General features: G+C 21.4%; 4 protein-coding genes across 4 annotated transcripts; all 4 read right to left on the reverse strand.

Moving 5' to 3' along the window:
* Positions 1-1527: 1527 nt before the first annotated feature.
* PY17X_0805900 (uncharacterized protein) lies at positions 1528-9116 on the reverse strand (the record flags this gene model as incomplete). Its single annotated transcript, XM_726136.1, has 2 exons — positions 1528-2155; positions 2251-9116. The coding sequence occupies 2 exons, from the start codon at positions 9114-9116 to the stop codon at positions 1528-1530; spliced, it is 7494 nt and encodes a 2497-aa protein (XP_731229.1).
* Positions 9117-11753: 2637 nt separating this feature from the next.
* Positions 11754-14810, reverse strand: PY17X_0806000 (helicase; the record flags this gene model as incomplete). The annotated part of the gene is made up of 1 exon (XM_725264.2): positions 11754-14810. The coding sequence occupies one exon, from the start codon at positions 14808-14810 to the stop codon at positions 11754-11756; it is 3057 nt and encodes a 1018-aa protein (XP_730357.2).
* A 1397-nt stretch (positions 14811-16207) lies between these two features.
* PY17X_0806100 (40S ribosomal protein S29, putative) lies at positions 16208-16964 on the reverse strand (the record flags this gene model as incomplete). Its single annotated transcript, XM_022955651.1, has 3 exons — positions 16208-16216; positions 16313-16412; positions 16909-16964. 3 exons carry the CDS (start codon positions 16962-16964, stop codon positions 16208-16210), a joined length of 165 nt encoding a protein of 54 aa, XP_022811901.1.
* Positions 16965-18965: 2001 nt separating this feature from the next.
* Positions 18966-20011, reverse strand: PY17X_0806200 (ATP synthase subunit C, putative; the record flags this gene model as incomplete). Its single annotated transcript, XM_718926.2, has 4 exons — positions 18966-19009; positions 19113-19233; positions 19369-19464; positions 19775-20011. 4 exons carry the CDS (start codon positions 20009-20011, stop codon positions 18966-18968), a joined length of 498 nt encoding a protein of 165 aa, XP_724019.2.

A 20011-nucleotide genomic window follows, 5' to 3' on the forward strand; every position in this document is an offset into this window, starting at 1 on the left:
GCCTTTAAGTAGACATATGCATTAAAAGAATACTTATAATATATACACATATCATATATATTTTTATTATACAAATTTTTTTTTTTAAACTAGGGGAAAAATTTTAAATGTGAATTATAATGTATACCTATGATCCCTATAAATTATAAGCACGATGTGTATATTTATGTATAGATATAGTTTACAAGAATAAAGAAACATTAAAAAAAATCTTTGGGTCCTTAAAAAATGAAAATCTTTGATGATACAAGTATTTTTTTCTCTTTTTTTATATTTACGAATTACAAAAGGGGTTAAGGGTGTACTTAGCACTAATATATTAATATAAATTTTTAAAAAATATCTCCGTAATTATATACACATATTTATTTATTTCTTTAATTTTAAAAAAATTCTTATATTTTTCAATTCTTATTCTTTTGAAAACTTTAATGAATAATAATATCAACTGAAATATAATTATAATTTTCCATATATATATAAAATAACACTTATGCATAATTTTGTGTATTAAAAATGTGCTAAAAAAATATAAGCCACTTTAACATAAGTATAAATAAATATTTATTTAGTACTTTGTGCTTATATAAAAATAAAAGCCTTATTTAAAACAACCCCATACAACTAAAAACATATTTTCCCACGAATTTTTACATTAATTTTATTTATAACAATTTGTTAATTTTATATTTACACATTGAATTTATAAATAGCATGGACATATTTAGCATAGCCTTCAAGTATTCCCAATGCTTATATGTACACACACACATTTACTTACCCACTTTCTGAATGTGGATGAAGCAAAACAAACTTAATTCTCTTTCGACAAATTTGCTAACAAACCTGTTATTTTTTAATTATATATATATATATATATATATATATATATATATATTTTTTTTTTCTCTTAATTTATTTTGAAAATACATTTTTTGTTTTTACAACAAAAAAATATTAAAGTTAATGAGGAGATATAAGCATATTATACACATAACTATTAAGCATACATTCATAACATAAAAATCTAATATTTAAGAAATAAATCGAATGCTTATATCTTTATATAAAAAATATAATAAATTAATTATTCATTAAGCATGTTTAACTATTTTTCTCTTTTTTTTGCGGTATGTATGTAAATTAATATATATATACAAAAAAAAACTCTCATCATATACATGTGTATGAAAACATAATAATGCAATAAAAATTCAATCACGCAAATATACAATTAACAAATTAAGCGTGAACATATTGGGAAAAAATAAGAAAACGAGAAATGATACAAATTAATTTTACATAAAAAAAAATTAATGAAAAAAAAGAGAGAAGAAATGTATATGAATAAGTTTTGTGTGCACATGCATACATAATTATGCATTTGCGGTATGTACATGTCCCAGATTACTGTTCTGCATATATATTGTATATTACAGACATTCATTAAATATATAATAGTTATTTATTTTGTTATATTTTATTTGTTTAGTTGATTTTTTTTCGGCAGACTATATATCATTATTGTCATTTGAAAATTCTATATTCGTCAATTTGGTCGGTTTTGGAAATGGGAGTTTGTTGAAAATTATTTTCATTGACCCCATTTTTTAATTTGTTATTAATATTTTGAGAATAATTTAAAATTTGTGATATTGGATAAGTAGTATATTTACTTATGCCATAATTATTTGGAAAAAAATAATCTAACAAATTATTATTTTTATTATTACTGCTATTACTTGTGTTACTAGAATTTTTGGTGAAATTATTGAATTCATCATTTTCTATAATGCTATACGAATTATTCGATTTATATTCAATATCCTTTTTATCAAAAAAAACTTTTAATTCTATAATTGCACTAACAGGCTTATGATCACTTGAAAAAAAATTATTATGTGTCTTATAATTCATATGTTTGAAATATATTCTATCGTTATAATAAAAATCGTTATCTTCGTTATCATTATTCGTTTCCTTATTAGTCACATTTTCGCTAATAATATTCTCTACATTGTTACATATACCGTTACATATACTATTATCTGGTTTATCCTTTTCAGATTTCATTTCACGATCCATAAATTCTTTTCTTTTTTTCTCCAATTCAGATAACTGTATTAATTTTCCACTAAGCAGTATTCGGTCACACCTAAAAAAAAAAGAAGAAAATATATAAGTGTAAAAAAAAATTTACAAATAAAAAAATAAAATAATTGCTCAATTGTGTATGCAAATAAATCATACCATGCTGGGGTTCTTCGAACATCATATATGTTTGAATTTTTTTTGTATTTGTAAGTCGGGTTAAATGTAATTGGATTTTCATAAAATAAACAAAAGGGCAAAATATTATAAAGTTTATTATATATAAATTGGTCATAATTCAACAATTGGGTAATATTTTTATTTGAAATGAGTTTAAAAACTTCTTCATGATTTTTATTAATTCTAAAATTAAAATCTCCACAAGCAAAAAAATAGTCAAAATTAAATAAATTATTTAATTCTTGGCTTTGAAAACTATTATTTAATATACTTTGCATTTGACTATTCCTTTCGAAAATGTTTGTTTGTCCTGATGCCAAATGAATATTGTTAAAGCAAAATGAATTAAAACCCAATCTAAATTTAACAGATACACTTCCTTTATTACCTGTATTTCCCTTTAACCCAACTTTTACTTTGCAAACATCAAGTTCTCTTATATGATCAACTAAACCTTCGTCGATAAAAATTATGATAAATAATCCTATCATGGATACTGATTTTAATTTTACGTATTTAAATTTTTTTAAATTTAAAAAGTATTTATTATTATTGTTACTATTATAATTTTGGTCATTTTTTAAAAACTTATCATATTTCATATCATTCCTTTTTCTGCTATTATTACTTGTGCTACTATCTTTTTTCATATCATTTTTTTTTCCCATTCGATTCGAATTCTTTTCACTACAAGTACTTTTTATATTGGTGAAATTATCATAGGTATTTATATTTCTGTTTATATACATTCTTTTATTATCACCAAAATTGTGGTTGGTATTTACAAAGCTACTATTAGCACTTGGTTTTATTATGTTTTCATTTTGTTTAGTTTCATCATTTTGATTACAACTTTTAAATACATCCATTTCCTTATCAAGTCTATTATTATGTGTTCCAAATCCGTCTTGTACATTAGTATATATATTACTATTTTTAGAACCCTTATAATTTTCTATATTTTCATTATTATTAACAAATTTACTATCATTCTTACCAGAGTTTAAAATATTTATATCTTTGCCCAAACTTACTGAGGAATTATCCTCAAATATTTCAGTTACACTACAACTAAATCTCGTACCATTTCTTTTTAATTTAGGTGTCGTTAAAAATTTATTATTTTCATCATTTTTAAGAAAATTATTACTATTCTCTTTCAAATTATTACCATCTTCACTAAAAATATAATTTCCACTATCAACACATTCCTTTCTAATATTATTACTATCTATAAGGGAATCAATATGATCACTTTTATTTTCTTTAGAAATCAAATCGTTATCGACATAATTATAATCATGTTGAAATTCATAATTGTTATTATTTTTCATATTATATGGATATGAAGTATTATCATTGTCATTTCCTTCGTTATATTCCTTATTTAAATTATTAAAACAATTATTTAAAAATGCACTTTTAGATATATCGAGAATATCTAAATTATCATCATTTTTTTTATCATCTTTTATATAGCTATCGTAAAAATATTCTTTGTTTGATTCTGTATTGTCTTCATTTCTTGAAATATTTTTATCTATAAAATAACTTTCATTATTATTATTTTGACTTTTTAAATACATTTCTTTTTGTCTCTGTGAAATTTCTGCCAATGTTTGTGTAATTTTTTGTTCTATTTTTTTTTCCTTAAATTTATCTTTCATGTTCATTAAAATTCTAAATCCAGTTAATTCAACAACTTCTTGAAAACAAAATACATAAATATCAACATATTCATTATTTTCATTTAACCATGAAGATATATCATTTAATTCATATATATCACTTCCACATAAATTCCATGTTCCTGTCCATAATTTAATTATTTTTTCTTCATAGTTGTAATTTTTACTTTTACTTTTTATATAATTTTGTGTAAATTTGAAATCTTCATTATTCATATAATATTGATTTATCAAATCATAACTTAGTAAATCTCCAAATTTATTTTTACTTCGTAAACCATATATATAATTTCTTTTTTTATATAAATTTTTTACATATATTAAATTGCTTTTGTATTTTTTTCTTTCCTTTCCTGTTTTTTTATTATTATTATTATTACCACCAATATTGTTATTACTATAATTTAAATGTTTCTTACGTTTTTCACTTTTCTTTACATTATCAATACTTCCATTACTTTTTTTAGCAACGATGTGAGTTAATTTTTCATAATCATATTCTTCATTTTCTTTTTTAATAATATTAGTACCACTACTTGATGTACTTTTTTTATGTCCCTTTTTCTTTCCACATGTTATTAAAACATTATCATCTGTTTTTTCATTAAACTCATTTATTTTTCCCAGTTCATTAGCGTGAGGTATATTATTTTTTATTAAATAATTTTCATTGTTTTTAGAATTGCTATCAATTTCGTCTTGATTCATATTCTGAATAGATTTAACTGTTGGTGAATAATATTTTCTTCTTAATCGTTCTGATAATCGAATTCTAAATCTTCGTTTTTTCTTACTTTTATCAAGTTTGTTTTTTAAAAGATCTTCTTTTTTTGTATTTAAAGTTAAATAAGCATCACTATTAATGGACTTATTTGAATTCTCAGTTATTCCATTAATTTGAGTTTTATCTTTACTATTATTCATGTTTTGATAAAAATGAGGAATAGAAAAATATGGATTTTTATTGCATAATTTGATAAAATTATCCATATTTATCAAATTATTATAATTTAATAAATAATTAAAATCGCCTCCAATTAAATAATTTCGTCTTTTATTTTTATTACTATATTTACCTGCACATAAAATAATATCTATACATTCTTGTCTAAAATTATCTTCAAAATTATTTTGATAAAATCTTTCAATCGATTTAATAGCATGATCAATATTAGTACTAATTGATGATCGACCAACATTTATTTGGGAAGAAAAAACACTACCTGTACCTGTATAATGTGTACTTATAATATCACCATTTTCTACCCACATCTTTTTAAATAAATGTTTTAATACATATACATATTCATCATTATGTTCTGGTCTATATCCTTTATCAATTATATTTGTTACATTATATCCATCATTCATATTTGCAACATTTAAATTCGAATTTTTGGAATTTTTATTTTCTTCATTTTTTTTATTGGAATTTTCATTATTTAATCCCCCTGTGCTAATATAGTTAAATCCTTCTAATAAAAAACTGACAGCACTATGGCTACTACTTTCATTACTTTTTTTTTTTTTATTTATACCATTACCACTATTATTACTTAAATTTAAATTATTATTAGTGCTTAATTGATTTGAGCCATGTCCTGAAGAATACACATTATTATTATACTCATATAATTTATCTGATTGTACTCTATCTGTTGGTTCAAGTAAATAATTATCCATCTCCATTGAACTTAATATAGTTACTAATTCATTATTGCTAAATATGTTACTTGCATTTTTTGGAAAATTAATATTAGATTTTTTAACAGGATTTAAGAAATTATCATTTTTCGAAACATTTAAAATGTATAAAATAAAAAACAAAGAATAGTAATATTGAAAAACATTTGTTCTATCTAAACAATCTAAACAATTTGTTCGAAAAACACCATCTTGAAAAATATATGATTCATTATGCTTACTACGAATATGTGGTCTTTTTCGATGCCTATTATTTTCATTATTTATTGGTTCAACAAAAAATGAAACATTTTTTATTTGTTTTAATAAAACATTATTTATAAAACTATCCATTGCATCATCAAAACTTTTATTTTTAACTGAAATATGAAAATCATATTCTATATAATTTAGAAAATCTTTTTCTTTATAAGTATCATCTTTTTTAACACAATTTATTAATTCAATTAATTTTTTTGTTAATTTTTTTTCATTATTTTTATTTTGACTTAACAAATTTATATAATATATATTATTACCATAATTATGTATTAATTTTTTGTTATGCTCTTTAAATGCTTTAATACTTAGTAACGATGATCTTTGAATATTCACATGTGATGACATAGAATGTTGTTTCCAAAATAATGGTACTGAACCTCTTATTTGAACTAACGAAATAATCCGATTTTCAAAATTTAAAAGATTGTTTAGACATTTATTTCTATTTAGTTCATTTGTTCTTTTGTATATATGCTTATTTATAATATTTCTATATATGTTCATTTTTGTGGGTTTCATTTCTTTTTCGCTTGCATCACTTTTGCTGATTATTTCTTGATTGCTATTATTATCAACTAATAATTTATTAAAACATTTCATTTCAATTTCTTTTCCTTCATATTTGTTTTCATCTATTTCCTTTGTACTAGGTACCTTATTTTTCATTACTTTCCCTTCCATTCCGTACAAGCTCTTCTTCATTTTTATTTCACCATTTTCTTTATCTTTAGACACGTCAATTTTTTTAACATAACTATCTACATCTACCTTATCGAATCTGCTTTTATAAAATATATTATCTCTATTATCAATTCTAATAATTTGTTCTGATTCAACAAAATTAGCTACATACCCATCATCATTTATACCTCTTTTATTAAATCTTGTACCTCCTAATATAGAAGATCTTCGACTTACTAAAAATAGTTCTATACGTTTTTTATTCATTTCGATAGATGTATAAGATATATAACCTTGGATAATGGGACAAAACCAATTATCATCGATTTTACATCTGTTTTTCATTTTTTTAATCATTTGATAATTCCACATAAACTTTTTCTCACACATTTTTAAAAAACTTTTTCTTTTATTTAAGGAGGAATAATGATGTAATAAAGGCGCCTTCTCTTTCTCTTCAATATTTTTTCTTCTTTTTTTTTGAATACATTGAGTTAGATCAAAATCGTATGAATAATACATATGTGTACATAATATTTTTTGAATCATTTTTAATATCTTTTGAATATCCATTTTTAAAATTAATTTATCTTCATTTTTTATATGTTCTGTATTTTCATTTTTAATACCCATAAAATAAGAATCCCTTTTTTCAGTATCTTCATAATTACTACCATTAAAATAATAGTTGTTTATCAAATCTTTAATATCCCCATTAATAGTTTTGACACTTTCGACATCTTTGCATTTGTTTTGTTTGTCACTACCTTTTTGGCTATCCTCAATATTATTATTGTTATTATTATCGTAAGGCTTGTCAATTACATTTTCTTTTTTTTCTCCATCATTAAAAGAGGGTATAAAATTTTTATGATCTTGTTCATCACATTTATTTTCGTTAAAACAAGTTTCATTGGTCTTATCATCATCTAGGTCGATCAATATGTTCGACTCATCATTTTTTTTTTTGGCATTTTTTATTTCATAACCTAAACATTTTTTCTTTTCATCAATTAGATAATCTGGAATTATTTCATTTTTATTTTCTTCATTAAAAAAATCAAAATTTGTTGGTATGTTAATATTATTATTTTCATTTTTTGTTTCAGAAATGTAATTATCTTTCCTTTCTTGTAGTTCAATATTTTCATTGGGATTCCCACTGTTTATATTTGGAATTAAATCTGTTTTTTTAATTTCATTTTTATTATTACTATTATATACATATTCATAATCATTCATATCAAAACATTTGAAATGGGAATTATTTGATTCTATTCCCATATTATTATTCCCCGTATTTGCATTTACTAGATTATATTCATTCTTGTCATTCATAAGATCAAGTAACATTGCATTGTCATCAAGGATATGTGTATTTGTGCTCATTTTTTGTGAATTTATTTCTTTGGTATTAGGATATTTTTCATTATTACCTCCCTGAACTTTTAAGGAAGGTTTTTCAGTTCCATTCATATTTTTACTATCATAATTTGTTATATCTGAAATTATGTTCAGTATATTTTTATTATTAAATTGATTTGTTAACCATTTTTTTGCTGTATTAAAGTTTAGCAGCTTTTTATTTTTTTCTTCTTTTTTATTAAAATTATTTTGATTGTCTTCATTATTATTGCCATAAAATTTTCGTTCAGTAATGTTTTCTACAATTTCTAAATTTTCAATACATTCTTTTTTATTCTTATTATTTGGATCATCATAATCACATTTATTTATTTTATTTATAAAATATTTATTACATATATTTTGATCGTCTATTTTATATATATCATTACTAAAACGATAAGGGTTACTCGGTTCTTCATTTGCAATTATAATTCCGCTATTTTCAAATTTCCCTATTTTTATTTCATTATTATTTATTCTATTTGAAGTATTTAATGAACCGTTTTCGTATTTTTCATCAGTATTAGTATCTTCTCTTTTATTTTGTAAAAGCTTTTGATTTTTATCCAAATCTTTAATGTTAGCATATATATCCTTTGCCTGGTCTGAGTTTACAACTTCAAACTTTTTATTTATGTCTTCATTATTTTTTGAATTGTTAATAAAAAAACTTGTTGAATTATCATCAATATTAAGGAAATTATTTATTGTCGTATTTATAGGGAAAAGATTTCTATTATATGGTATATATTGCACCCTTTCAATTTTATATATATTTCTATATTTATTTAAATAAAAAAATTTACATAACAATTTCCATTTTTCACAAACAAATAAAAATAACTCGTCATGTGCTTCTACTGTACCTATTATACTATCAATTATTAACTCATTTAATAGCATTCCAAATTTTTTACTTTTTTTTCGAATATTATCTTTATATATTAACTTTTCGGAGCACTTCCCAGTCTCTCGGTAAATAAACAAACATGGGGTTTTAGAGACATCATCTTTATTGTCTTTTAAATGCTTTATATAAATTATTTTAAATACTTTTTCATATATTATTAACAAATATCTTCCTTCTGTATTATTTGTATTCATCAGTATTGAACTTGTTTATATAAGAACAAATGACTTGAAAAAAAAAAAACAAATAAAAAAAATACAATAAAATAAAAATAAGGCCACTTCGAGCAGGATTCCTAATAGTCAAGGAAACATATACCTATGCAGAATGCACAAATAGGTCGATCTTCCAGAGATAATATTACCAATTTTTTTTTTTTTTTTTATTCCTATTTTACATGGCCATACAATACATAAATAAGTATATTTTGTGACTAAAAATTATAATGTAGTAGCAGTATAATAACAATAAAATGCACAATATTATCACTGTATTCACTTTTTTGTCGTCTTTAAAAAATTATCATGTATTTGCACATATAATTATATGATCATGTGTTCATATAAACAAAATATATTTTTTGTGTATATGTATCGCATAATGTTTTTCAGAAAAGGAAATTTGCTAACGTATTTACGCCATATAAATTATTACACACACAATCATACATATGTACACATATATATATATAGCAGTGGATAACTTACCCCATATATAAAAATTAAAAAAAAATTAAAATAATGAATCAGACACGATCATATTTTTTTCTCTCGTTTTGCACTTTTTTTGAATCATTTTAACCACATTTAACCAGGTTTAAATCTCCTTTTATCGATTAACACTAATTGTGGATTTTTTTCAATTTTTGTTTTTTTTGTTGTCAGTAGAATATTATATTTCAGATATAAAGTTATGACAAATTCATCTCCTTCTTTAATTTTATCGATTAAAAAATCATATATATAAATACATATATAAATGTGAATTTGTGTTAATTTAGGGGGTAAATAAATGTATACCTTATACAAGTAACTATTTATGTACACACATATATATATATACATATATATTATATACTATAGGTATATGTCATTTATTTTCTGTTATATATATAGAAATATTGCACATTTAAATATTTTAGTATAACAAATATATAAATACTATTTTTATCTTATGCTCAAATTCTCTATCGTTTGCAATATATAAATTTCATAGGAGTACTGCATACGTATGAGAAACGCAAGCAAAGGAATAACCATATATATATTATATAATCACATTAAGATATACATATATTTTTGTATAATAAATGGTATATAATTAATAAATAAAAAAAAATCATCAAAAATTGTTATATTCATAAGAAAATTCAAAAGCTATAATAATAACAAAATTTAATATATATTAAAAACAATTGTTAAAAAATATAATAATATTGACTTTATATTTGCATATTTATTTGTTTTTTGTGGAAATAAAAAATAACTTTCATTTTGTTAGTACTATTGTTTTTCATATATTTTGTTTTTGTTTTATTATTATAATTTTGTTTGTATATATATTTTTTTTGCATATTATTCAATAGATCTCAATGCAAGACGAAAAAAAAATAGCTACAATTTAAATACGCATATAATATAATGTGATTTATTTTGTACATGTTTTCTCATATATTTATCACTTTTATTTTTTAAGTTGATGCATATATAATTTCACCATTTAAGCTATAGTATTTATTTTTTATTTTTTTTCTTAAAATAAAAAAATCCTATTTAAAATAAACAAATTTCATTTTTAATTTTCATATAATAAAAGTTTTGATAATACCAAGATATTAACACATTCATTTTCTATTTTTACTTTTGGGCCATATTTTTTGATTTTCATCTCTATTATACAAACACATGGTTATGTAGTATAAAAGTCGAATTTATTTTTTATTCTTTACATTATTTTTTTTTATACAAATAAAAAGGTAGTAAAAGAGGCAAACACATGTAAAATATGTGTATATATTATTGGATAGTCATATTCATTTGAGGTCTCAGTTTTACTTTGTTTACAGTATATGCACCATAAATATATCTGTTGCTTTTTAATATCATATTCTTAGTTTGCATTCCATACTTTTTTATTTTTTAGAATTCCTTGAATATCCCATATACATATGGTCTTAGTGTGTTCTATCACACAGATGAAATAATATTCATATGTTAAAAAAATATATTTTATAGATGTGATATGAGTTGAGAAAATTGCATTTATATTCAAAATGCATATATACATATATATGTATGCATGTGACTTGATGAAAGACATAGTCTCATTCTATACCACTGTTTTATTTGTACTATTATGTAGATAACAAATTAAAAATAATATAATTAAAAATATATAAAACAATTAATGCATAAGTTTGTAATGAAAAATAGGATTAAAGTAATAAATACACTTTAACACGAAACTTACAAATTATCTATTGCAATAATGTGATTTAAATATATGTGTATATTATATATTTTTCCATAAAATGAAAGTCGTAATTTTTTCAAAATAACAAAGGAATTAGGAAAATAGGCATAAATACATTATGAATTGTGTAAATTATTTATATATACATGATAAAAATAAATAAAATAGCAAAAGTGTGGAGTGTCAAATATATGGAATAACCAAACAAATATCCTTTATATTCACCACAACTGATGCACGGTTCATAATTTACCAAAAAAAAAAGTTTAAAATTTAAAAAATGCAAAATTTGGTTATACACCCCTTATCATTTTTAAACAAAAAAGGTTATATATATTCGTATTATAAAATTGAAATTGCTAAAAATATGTTTTTTTTTGATGTTTTTTTTCCTTTATTTTTGTTTCATCCTCATAAGTTGGCATATTGTCCAAAACGATAGTTTCTTGATCATAGCTTCCTTGTTCATCATTTGTGTGTTTTTTCGATTTTCTCTTTTTCCTTAATATTTGTAATGATCCATCTTCTAATTTGGTTACAGTATTATATTCATTGCTATCATATATCTCTGCTTTTCTATTTGGATATCGTGGTATTTTTTCGTGACCCTTAAGTATCCCTTTTTTAATGAGCCTCTTTCGTTCAATACCCATTTTATGATAAAAATATAATTTTTTTGACAAAATTTTATTTTTTTTACTGAGACAATTTCTTCTAGGCGCCATATTTAATGCTTTTCTTCCACCCCTCTTTTGATATTTTTTTTTTTTTTTTATAATATCATAATATTTATTATGTATATTAAGCATTCTACTAACTTTTTTATTTAAATTTTGAAAAATTATTTGTTTTTTATCAACAGTTTTTTCTATAATATCATTTACTAGACTTGTATTTTTTTTATTAAAAAAAGATGTTAATGAATTACTTGTGTTATTAAATTTGTTTAAGTTGACTTTGCTAGATTTATAAATATAGTCATTTATGTTATTACTAATATCATAATTTATAATTTCACAATTTTCAAAATGTACACCTCTACTTAGTATGTTTGTACATATTAATATATTTGTTTTGTTTTTTTTAAAATTCCTATAATTATGACTTCTGTCTTTATAATTCATTTCATTATGAATACAACTGACTTTGTATTTTAATTCTGATAATATATCTTTTAAATTCATTACACTTTTTCGAGTATTACAAAATATTACATATTTGTTTAAAAACATATGTGAATTACCTTTTACACCTTTCTTTTCATTTCTTTGACTATTATTATTTCCATCTTTTGTTTTCAACTCTTTATTGCTAAGAATTTCGAGAAGTAAAGAAACTTTTTCCTTACTTTTGCTATTAATAAAAACATGCTTTATTTCACTACGAATATCATGGCTATTCAAATTAATTATTTGTTGCACATATTTACTTCTGATATTATTGCTCAAAAATTCACTTATACAAAATGTTTTTGTTGCCGATACGAATATTGTAATAGGAATATTTGAATTTATCGTATTTTTTACATTTTCAATACTTTCAATTTTTTTGATGATGCTTTCATTTTTATTTTTTGTCTTTACAGGTTTTGTTTCATCACAAGAATTGTCTATATCTTCATTGTTAATAGTGGAATTATTATTTTTTTCATCCCTAATTTCTGATTCATCATCTTTTAAATATTCATAATCTTGATCATTTTCATTAGCTTCTTCAGAAAGACTAGTATATTTTTTGTTCAATTCTTTAATAGTATTATTACTCCTCTTTCTAGTATTAATTTTATCTGCCTTTTCTTCATCCTCCAATTTTTGTGTCTCTTTTTTCTCTTCATGTTCAGTATCATTATGAGTCCCATCTTGATTTAATAATGCAGGTCTCCTAAAATAATACATATTTGTGTAATTTTTAACGTGGTTAAATATAAGTTGAAGTTTTTTTTCATTAAAAGGATTACACAATGTTTCAGATTCTTCTACTACTAAATATTTTAAAAATTTTAAATTATACAAATGCTTATTTTTAGCATTATCTAATTTTTCAAAAATTTTATCAGGTGTTCCTATTAAAACATCGATATTATAATTTATAACATTATTTTTTTTTTTAGAATTACTTTTTATTTTTTTCAAAAAATTATTGCTACTAATAAATTGAGATTCTGTGTTGAAACAATTGTCTGGATTTTTATTGGACATATCGTCGTTATCACAAAAATTTATTTTATCTTTCTTGTTAGAATGAAAAGATTGGACATGAAATTTTTTGATGGACTTTTTTTTATTTCCATAACCACCAGCCAAAAGCTCGATATTTATATCAAAACATTTTAAAAATGAAAAAAGTTCACAAGCTGCCTCTCTAGTATTTGTCAATATAATGGCATATGGAAAATAAACGTTTTTTTTATGTTTTAAACTATTAAGCTTATTATTTTTTTTATTACTAATATAACTATTACTGACATTGAAATTGTTAAATCTTCTCATATATATATATCTATTTTTTACTTTAAATTTTTCATAGGATATATTAAAAAATAAATTTTCTTTATTTTTAAGGTATCTTAATTTTTCTTTTTTACGGAATAGTTTATTTCGATATTTTTTGTAATTATATTTATTTAAAAAGTTATAAAAATTAGACAAATTCGTCATAATATTTTCATTATTCTTATAAAAATTGTCAATAATAGGAAGAAAATAACTCAGCGTTTTACCACTATTATCTGGACTAACAATAACATATATATCATTAAAGCATTTTGCTACATTTTTACTATTGTTTGTTGTATTTATTTCGTTATTTTCATATTTATTATATTTGCTATTTGCATGTCTATCATCTTCATATGTATCAACACATTTGTACTTTTCTAAATCATAAAAATCAGTATCCATATATGAATTCGATTTTAAATAGTTATTAATATATGCTCTATTTTTTAAAATGTTCTTATATAAATTTTGTGAAGACATTATATCTATTTCATTTTTATTTTTCGTAAGCTCTTTTTCTTCCTTTCCTTGTAACAACAACGGAATTACATTTTTTTGAATTTCTGTTGGGTTATATATTTTTAACTCATTAAGCTTTAAATATATATTTATTTTAAAATTATAATCTAAAAAACTATTTTTATATAATTCATCTTTTATTTTTTCACGCTTTTCCCTAAGTATTGATTTGTTTATATTTTTAATATTCCCTTTTATTGAGTCTTGTTCTCCCATTCCTTTATTTATTTCGAAATTTCCATCATCATTTATATTTGTTTGGATATTTCTTTTTCGTACTCGTCGTGTAATTGATATATTTCTTAATACCTTTGTTTTGAAAAGACTTGATTTCAAATTTTTACAAAATGTTCCATTTTTCTGATTTATTATTTGCCTAAAGTACCAATTTGTCATCATTTTATCAGCCCTACAATTTCATAAATATCAACCTACTCATTGCTATGTGTTTTTAAATTTTGAAAAAATTAAAAAAATAAATAGAAAATTCAAATGACTGAAAATGGCTATATTTTTAGTTAAACCATATTATATATCTGTTTTAGTTAAAAAAAACACATTTTTTAATATAATGTATGCCTATATTCTAATTCGCTTACAACACACATATATATATAAATATATATAAATATACATATATACAAATTCATATTCTTTATTTTTTCTACTTTGTATGTTGTATTTTATCAAGAAAAAATTAAATATTTTGGGGTAATATTAATAGTATTTTTTTTCTCTTTATATGTACATATATTTTTGCAATTATACCTTGCATATGTATATAGAAATTAAAAATAGTAATATTTCGATATAGAAAAAAAATTATTCTATAATTTATATTATATTCGTTTAGCTTTGATTGATGAAAAAATTTATTAATTTTTATAATTCTAAAATTATATCTTATAAAAATATCGCTTAAAAAGAAGAAAAACATGATAAAGCTATTTACTGTTGCTTTACGTATGTTACCATATACACATTATTTACCAACCATTATATTATTTCCTTTACCGTTTGTATATTTGTTGCTTTTTAGTATTTATTTTGTTTTATTTATCTATATATAATACCCTCAATTTATGTAAATTATTTATTTTTCGACAAAATTTAATATAACATAATAAGAATGAACGAGAAAAATAATACCAACTTATTACCAGACATTTGCCATTTTAAGATATATTTTATTTCCATTTTTTCCCACAATTTAATATTATAAAAAAAATAATAAACCTTTTATCCCATTTTTACAATAAAATGGACTTTATAAAAATACTTTGAGGACAAACTGTAATGGTATATATAATATACAGTGTATTTATTAATATATGTATTTATGTGTTTGTGTTCATTTAACAAATATATAGGCAATAATAAAACATATATGATAAAAAATTATTTATCATGTAGCTTCGTATCAGTTTTCAAAAATACACATATATAATACATGCATATATATAAATATTTTTTTTAATGCATAATTTTCGAATAAAAAAAAATTAATTACAATATTTCCAAAAATTTATTTCTTTCAAATCTTTCAGTTTGCATATCCACTTGTTCTCTATATCTATTTGTACACATATGTACTAGGAAACAACAATTTAAATTATCATATTTGTATTTAATTATTTCCTCATTTTTTCTTTTCTTTTTGTAAAATTTAGAATAATCGCCTTATATTTTCTCCATTTTTTAATTTAAAGTATTAATTATTAAAAAACAGCACCGAGTGATAGATATGGTTAATTAGTATTGTTGTTTCATTAATATGGTCGTCAGGATTTGTCCTTTTATCTATACTGTAAATGGGAATAATTAAAAAAAAAATATATATAATCTTCAGTGTGAACTTAATAAAATATTAAATTATTTTAAAATATAAAAAAAGTACAAACCTTTTTAAATCCAATTATATCAGCTCTTTCTCTAAAGCATTGTCTACATATATTGATGTTATATTTTCTTATGATTGCGTGCCTGTTGGAGCATACTCGGCTATAATAAAAAAAAGAAATAAAAAAAAATATATATATGACTATACATATATGCATTAACTTACATATAAAAGTTATTATGTATTTTATATAAAGGCATAATGATGCCTCATTGAATGCATTTATACAATATTTATAGATGGAAAAAATATTATATATAAAAACATTATTATATTATATGAAAACTTGTATATATCCATAAAAGAATCTTATATATATGTAAAGATACTTATATTTGTGCATTATTATATCTATGTTTATATATCCACAAACCAATGCATATACGTAAAATAGCACTTGTATTAATATTAAAATGGGCCAATATACATTCTCTATATATTTTCCCGTTCGCTTATTTAACACATACTAAAAACATGTACATTATTTCCACATTTAAATATATATATATATATATATATATGAAAATATAAATAAATATAATGAGCTTGTAATTCTTGAATTTTAAACAAGCAGTAAATTATATTATATTATATTACCATTGCCTTGATCCTTGACCGTATTTTTTTGGGTGAACGTTTTGTATACAACCCATTGTTTATTATAAAAAATGTAAAAAGTATCAATTAAAAAAAGGTTAGTTTAGATATAATAATTTGTTTTCGAAAAAACTACTATAACAATATATAATATTTATTTAATAATTTTGTAAACTATTTTATTTATTTTCTAATGAGAATAAATGTAAAATTTTTTTTTTTTTAATTTTAATTATTATAAAATTTCATGTTCGTACATTTTTAATTAAATTTGCTTTGCATAAAAAAGCAATATAATAATAAATATATTATATATTAATATCCAAATTTTTATTTTAAAGTAATAAACCAACTGCAATGATATGATGCACGTATTGTATTGTATTATTATAATATACATAAATCATCAAATAAATAAACGAAAAATATAAACTATATATTTAAGTTATATATTAATGCTATATACATATTGCGAAATATTTTAATATCCTCTTATTGCAACGTATTATAAATGGCGCTTCCCTTTTTTTTTTCCATAGTGATTTTGTGAGTATTATCAAATTTTCATGCATATATTATAAAACCAAACCTTAAAATTAATGCATATATTTATCTATATTTTAAAGCCAATATACTATTTCATAAAATATAGGAAATATATTTAAAATTTGAAATTTCCGTTTGTTCACAAAGAATAAAAGGGAGCATTAAAACTGTAATAATATTATATGTTTTTATATTTTTTTCATTTATCTTCATATATTATTATTATTATTTTTTTAATACTTTTCCACAATTTATATTTTACTGTTCTTTAAATTTTTATTATTATCTCAACTACAATTATAAATGATACGGTTTTCATATATACGATATTAATAGTATACAATCGCTGTATGCGTATAAAAAAAATGCTTGAAAAAAAGGAAACCAACAAATCAACATTTTTAATAAAAACAAATATACAACTTTGTACATATAAAAAGGAAATAAAGAAACATTTTTGATTTTTTCATATTTAATTTTATTATATATTATATATTTATATTTGGAAACATAGCAAGTAAAGGGGTTCACCAATTATTTTTTTTTGTGTAAATTAAAATTTTATTTTAAGAAAATCTATCAGCTTTTCTATTATTTATTATTACATTTTCCTTTTTTATTTCTATTTTTAAATACCCATTAGTTAAAAATAAACGAAAGAGGTAAACGGACTTTATATACTTATATTCATACGATAGTATTATGCAAATTGTGTTATAACATAGGAATACTTATATAATAATATGCTATAATTTATATGCATATACCATTAAAGGTTTGTGGAAATACAAGGACAATGTATTTGTGCTGCGATTTTTTATTAACGTATTGTGGTTTATATGAACCCTTCTTTATATTAAAGAAAACAAGTATACAACCTAGCGCCAACAAATATATAATAATTTGTGTGCACTTATTTATTATATTATTTATTTTTTGTAATATATCTTACATTAATTCTAAAAACATATCGCCCTCGAATTTGTATGAAGGCATTGGGAAAAAAGAAAAAAAAAAGCAAAATGAGTAGACCGTCATATTTATAAAATTTTTTTTTAAAGTATTATTTAAATTATGTCTAAGCTTTGATTTCTTTCGTTACATATTTTTATTACTCTAACTATTATAGTTATTATTATTGCTATTTCTTTTCATTTTGTTTCGGTGTCCTTTTTTTTCTTAACATAAAAAAAATTGTCTATAAGTATATATACTATAATATTAAACAAAACTATATATAATTAAAAGTTTTCTCAGAAAACAATTAATTATATGGAGGAAAAAAATAAAAATAATAAATAGATAGTATATCTATATATATTTCATGCATTTTTATGGGTGAATGCTAATATTATAACTATGAAAAAACATATATGTATATGCTCTTAAATATATAAAACATCCCTGCTCTTCATTAAGCTTATTATTTTGATATAAGATTAGGGTTTAATTATTTACGGGAATAAAAAATTGTACCATATTAAAAAGCAAAAAATTCATATGTTATTATTTTATGAATATAGTAAAACTGCGCTCATTAAGACACAAATAATACCTGCAAAAATGGAAAAATAATAATAAAATATATAGAAAAATAATAATAAAATATGTAGAAAAAAAACAATAAATGAATGATAAATCATATGAAAAAAAATTACCTAAAAATTCCAAAAAACCCATCCCAATTAAAGTATAAGTAAATAATTCGTCCTTTATAGATGGATTTCTACTAGTACCCAAAACCAAAGCTGAAAATAAACTTCCAATACCTTGAGCAACCTATAGTTTTATTTTTAAATAAAAATAATGTAAAATAAAAATGATTTTCTCAAATAATGTGTGTGCAAATAAATAGTAGTATTATTGCTATAATATTCACATACGTATTTTACGTTTTACTTATTTCTATATTACCCCTCCAACTGACATCAATGCAATAGCTGCTGATAAACTTGCTATACCACTATCATGTCTAACACCTAATTTAGTGTTAATGCTATTCTTTTCGTCCTAAAAAAATGTATTCACAAATTAATACAACATGTGTGCCATCAAAACATTATGTATTTATAAAAGGGCATATTATTATAAAATTCATAAACTACACACTTAATTGTAAATACATAAACATGATCATATAAATACATATAATTTGTGTGACTACAGATATAATAATAAAACTATAAATAGTTTCTATAATATTAAAAAAAATAAACAATTCATTATTATGTACACCGAATATAATACACACGAATTTGTTCTTTATGTTGTGTGAATATACTTTGATTTAAAAAGTATATATATATATTTATTTATTTACCTTGAGGATAGCATTGGTGTTTTGGGTATTAATTGTTTTACACATAAATGGTGAGGTGTGGTAAAATCTGAGAAAATTATAATTTTTGTATAAGCCATTATTTGAAATGGTATTTCCAGCGTTGATTGTTACATTTCTACTTGCTATTGAATATCCAGTATTTAAAAATGAGCTCTTAAATTTAAAATTTTGAAAAAGGGCCGAAGAGTTTAGCGTATTAAAAAAAAACCTATTCAT

This window comes from Plasmodium yoelii (assembly GCF_900002385.2).
Source record: "Plasmodium yoelii strain 17X genome assembly, chromosome: 8".
Classification (NCBI taxonomy): Eukaryota; Apicomplexa; class Aconoidasida; order Haemosporida; family Plasmodiidae; genus Plasmodium; species Plasmodium yoelii.